Source organism: Nicotiana tabacum, chromosome 12, assembly GCF_000715075.1.
Source record: "Nicotiana tabacum cultivar K326 chromosome 12, ASM71507v2, whole genome shotgun sequence".
Taxonomy (NCBI): domain Eukaryota; kingdom Viridiplantae; phylum Streptophyta; class Magnoliopsida; order Solanales; family Solanaceae; genus Nicotiana; species Nicotiana tabacum.
Window position 1 is genome coordinate 44,722,281 of NC_134091.1, and position 5,351 is coordinate 44,727,631.

At 34.9% G+C, this 5,351-nt stretch overlaps 1 protein-coding gene across 1 annotated transcript; it reads left to right on the forward strand.

Annotated features, from left to right (window-relative positions):
- The first annotated feature begins 486 nt into the window (after window positions 1–486).
- On the forward strand, window positions 487–1,547 carry LOC107768231 (21 kDa protein-like). Its single transcript, XM_016587337.2, has one exon. The coding sequence runs from the start codon at window positions 615–617 to the stop codon at window positions 1,293–1,295; it is 681 nt and encodes a 226-aa protein (XP_016442823.2). The 5' UTR covers window positions 487–614; the 3' UTR covers window positions 1,296–1,547.
- Window positions 1,548–5,351: the final 3,804 nt, after the last annotated feature.

The following is a 5,351-nucleotide window of genomic DNA, read 5'->3' on the forward strand; positions in this document are numbered from 1 at the left end:
ACTTTTGAATAGTAGAATATGGTCTTACATAATTATATGAAAAGTAAAGAATGTGATAGAAAGGCCATTAGATAAGTCATCCATCTAATTTAATTTAGATGACACATTTTATTTATCGATAGTTAATTTGACTAAATTTCGAAACTAAATTGGATTAGCTCAGCTCGGTATTTTAAAATTAAAATTTAGATATTCAAAAACTATATATACGAAAAATATTACTGTATAAGTTATAATTTTTCCAATGTCAATATGATAAAAAAATATATTTTAAAATATTAATCAAACTTCATACACTCTAATTCTCGCTCAGCGAAATATATCATTTAAATTGAAACTAATGAAGTATTAAGTAGTAGAAAAGTTCAAGAGAACATATAAGGTTGGAGATCTAAATAAAACATAAAAACAAACAGTTTTTGCAATAAACACGTTACACATGGTTGTTAGGATAGAAATGTCGTTTTACCTCAAGACCAGTTGCCTATATCTGTCAGCTCGCATACTTCAACCAAAAACACTACAGCCTAAAAAACATGAGATCAAAGGACTCTTCATAATGCTTTTAAGTACTGCATGTTTGAAAAAGAGCCAAACACAAAAGAACATAAACCATGAAAACCCCACGTCCTTTTCCCCTCTTTTTCGTCCTTTTCGCCGCCGTTCTCCTCCACCTCCTCCTTGTCCCCTCTTTTGCTCTCCTTGACCCTACCGCATTTTCATCAGTTGCCGTCGTTCCTGATGCTCCCCGACCTCTAAATCCTGGATTTGTCTCAGCTGACACAAACTATATTCGTTCGAGTTGTAAAACCACCATGTATCCTGCCACCTGCTACCATTCACTTAATCACTATGCCACCGCAGTACAACAAGACTCCGCTCGACTAGCTCGTGTAGCCGTCGGAGTAAGCCTAGCCAAAGCCAAGCGCACGGCAGCTTTCTTTTCCAACCTTTCCCGCGAAGCTGTCTATGGAGCGCAACCACGAGTTGTAGCTGCACTCCATGATTGCTTCTCGATTTTCGGCGACGCCGTTGACCAAATACGTGATTCATTGAGTCAAATGCGTAGGCTCGGTGGCTCCAGCGAGTCGTTGAGGTTTCAGATGAGTAACGTTCAGACATGGATGAGTGCAGCCTTAACTAATGAGGACACTTGCACCGATGGATTTGAGGATGTTACTGATGACGAGCCAATGAAATTGAATGTCTGTGATCGTGTAGGGAAGGTGAAGGAGGTGACTAGCAACGCTTTGGCTTTGGTAAACAGTTTTGCCAATAAGATATCAACTCCATGAACGATGATCTGTTGAGTTGAAACTTTATTATTGACCACGTTAGATGTTGAGAAGTTTAGGTTGCATTCTTGGCAAAAGTGTGAAAAGTTATTAGTGGTATCATATTAGTACTAGTAAAGTAGGAGAAAAAGAACAAAGAGTTTATGGAGTGATTGTGTGTGGATCCTTTTGGTTTTGTGGGCCTCCACTCTAACAAAGTGTTCTTCTTTTTACGAGTTCTAATTTTTAATCTCTTCTACCTTTCTATGATCATGTATAAACTCAAATTTAGTGTCTGAATCTTTTTTTCTGTTTTGAATTTTAGAATTGGATCAATAATAATAGGTTGTGACTCAACCTAAGTTTGTTTGAATGCCAAAATGTGTTGGGTCAACAAGGATAAACAACGAGTCATGATCCAAACCATCCAAATGACTCAACCTGCATTCCTTTTTTTATTGTATTTCGTGGAAAAAATGTAGAAATTGGATTCAACTCAATAGGCTCTGGTTTCGACCCCCTTAATACCCCTACCTAATAAAAGTTCCTAACAGCATTTGCCAATGTTCCATTAGTTTCTATGCAGGATGATAGCACCTCGATGGTTGGATGTGGATGGCCATCAATTTGGACAATAGAAAGCAATTGGGAGAGAAAAAAAAAATAGAAAATACATGCACCGATTTCTCTTTTCTATTGGAGTCCATGTAGTTGTATTAGAGTTCGATACCTCAAGTTTATGTTAGTGGGAGGTTGTTTATGGTTTACACTTTACATGGAGGGAATGTATTAGAGTTGGATACTTTCGAGTTTATTTTTAATTTGGAAATTTTATTAGGACAAAATGTGAAGCACATTGAAAATAATTATGTGTATGATTGATTTTATGTATACACTTAATCAGGCTTAATATGTGGATAATTGTAAATATTAATTGTAAAGTCCCATATTTTTACATAGTTAAAATAGCTTATTTCGGGGTTAATAAAGTAACTAAAGTAATCTCGTAGTACATGGACCAACATAAGGACGGAAAAATAATTAGAATAGAGTACCAAGAATAAGATAAGTTTCAATGCATTAGGTATGAATCACATCCCATCCAGATTTGGAGCGTGACATTAATACTGAATTTTTTTTATACAAATTAGATTGAGATAAGTTGTTTCTTGCATTAATTCTTACCAAATATAGTGATGGAATTATGGCCAAAATATTTGAAAAAGTAATTCAAAATTATACAACAAAGATACAGCAAAAAATATTATTGTAAAAGCTTTTCACAAGATAAATAGTTTATTTATTGCAATGGATTAGCGACAGTTTTTCAATCGCGATGTTAATATAACTAGTTGTGGACAATAAATTAGTGTCAAGAATCAAGACTACAAAATATTATAACAAAAATTATATTTTATTTCAAATATTGTAAATGTTATAGTCTATTCCTCTGATAAGCCTTTCAAGAATATATAATAATTTTAAGGGCCTTTGAATTTTATCTTGAATCTATATGTTGTCACGAGCGATAATTTTGAACTCAATGAATAGATAATTTGGACTCCTTGAATCTTGATTTATAGATCTCTGAAGTGCTGTATTCGGTGTTCATTCTTGCATTTTAATTAAGTACTTTTTTTTCTTTCTCTTTTGTTTATTCGCTCAAATTTTTTAAAGACGCATTAAATTCCTTTTATTATTTTATCACTGTAAATTCTAATCCAATTAAATTAAGTGTGTATATAAAACTAGTAACAATGGATGTAGCATATAGTTAATGAGTATTGATTGATCCCAATTTTTTCAACGCAAAGTATAAATATTTATAAATTGTAAAAGGTTTTTATTTAAAAATAATAATTTTGAATCCATAATTTTAAAAGTACAATGGATTCAATGGCAAGAATCTAAAGGTTGAGCCCATAAAATATATATCCTATAACTACCTCTTCATAATAGTCATCTTCTCGAAATCTTGGATCCGCCCCTATTCTTAACAATCTCTAATGTAAATGTAAAAAAAAAAATATTAATTGGAATTATATTTTGTCCAATATGACGTAGTATTATTTTAAATTGGTAAAAACAATGAAAGACAAATATATACCACTTCTTTTCAAAGAAAATAAAAACTTGTTGGCCTAAGTGAAGGTTAGTTTTGAAGATTGACAAAGGAAGCTCAGGCATGAACCAGGTCCATCCCTTGTGTGCATAGACACGGGTAGGACAAGATGAGTGCACCACCTGAAAACTGGGAAGGACAATCCACTGCTAGACCACCACTCTTCAACGACCAGTATTACTCTTGGTGGAAAAACAAGATGAGAGATCACATCATAGGAGAAGACTATGAGCTATGGGACATTGTCACAGATGGTCCACTGGCTACCATGAAGATAAATGCCGAAGGAAAAGAGGTGCCAAAAACAATAGCTTACTGCACTGCTGACGACTTGAGAAAATGGGAGAAAAATGCTAAAGCCAAAAAATAGCTTGTTTGTGGACTCGCTCCAGATGAGTACAGTAGAATCCAAAGTTGTACTACTACTAAGGAAATCTAGGACACTTTGCAAGTGGCCCATGAAGGAACACCTCAAGTGAAGAGGTCCAGAGGAACACTACTATATTCTCAATATGAGAATTTCACCATGAAGGAAGGGGAAACCATCTAAGAGATGTATACAAGGTTCACCACACTAACAAATGAACTTAAGTCTTTTGGAAGGATTATTTTTGAAAAAGATAGAGTTGAGAAGATTTTGACAAGGGTTCTGCCAGTTACTTGGGAAAGCAAAATCACTGTCATTCAAGAATCAAAGAACATTGCCACTCTTAGGTTGGATGAGCTAATTGTAAATCTCACTGCTTATAAACTTAGAAGGTAAACCATGAAGATGGATGTATCCAAGAAGGAAATGAGCCTGACACTCAAAATCACTGAAGGTTCTGATCTAGAGGAAGATGAAATGGATATGATCACAAAGGACTTCAAGAAGTACCTAATGAGAGGAAAATATTCTTCAAGAAGTGGAGGCTACAACAAACCAAGAGTTACTAAAAAATAGACCAACGAGGGCTGCTACAAGTATGGAAAAACTGATCACCACATCAAAAACTGCCCTCAATGGGAAATTGAATAGAAGAAGGAAAGAGCTGAACGAAGAAATAGAAAGAAGTAACAGGTTCATCCCAAGAAGAAGAAAGGATCAACAAAGGCTATGGTTGCTGCTTGGGGAGAAAGCTCAGATGAGGACTCAGATGATGAAGATAGAGATGAACAAACACTTATGGCAATTGGAGAATCCGATGAGGAATCTAGAGTAAGTATAATACATCTAAAAGACAAGATTAAGTTTTTGTCTAAAGAAAGGCTATCTGAGTTACTTCTAGATTTCATTGATGAATCTGAGGATATAGACAATGAAAAGGAACAACTATCTAAGGAATGTGTGATTTTAAAAGCAAAGTGTAAGAACCTGGAACTTAGAGTTAGTGAGACTGTAAGTGAAAATACTGCTCTAAAGAACCAGGTTCATGCATTTGAATCAAATGTCCTAGAACTTAGATCTGAAAACCTAAAACTGAAATTAGGAACAAGTAAGAAGACAACTAATTGCACACAACTCACTCTAGAAGAAAATGTAGGTAAACTAAAAGATGAGTTGTATAAGAAGGATAAACAGGTAATAATTTTGACAGATGATCTAGGCAAGATCAAGCATGAACTAGGCAGAACTTAAATGGAACAGGTCCTCCTATATACTGTCGTGGCTACAAGAACATCATAGTAGCAATAGAAGAGGAATTGGTTTTGGGAATCTGCCACCTAAATGGGATCCCAAAAGCAAGTATCTCACACTTTACGAGAACAAAATTTGCACACACTGTGGTAAGACTGGTCACTATAAAAGTGAATGCACTGCAAAAGAAAAGGCCAGTCAAAAGAATAAAAAGTTTGTTCAAGGGAAAAATAGGATGGGGGGTTGGGCTAAAAAGAATTTGATTCATCTTTTTGCCTATAGAAAGGGTCCCAAACTAGTTTGGGTTCCTAAGACTAACCCCTGATTTCCTTTTGCA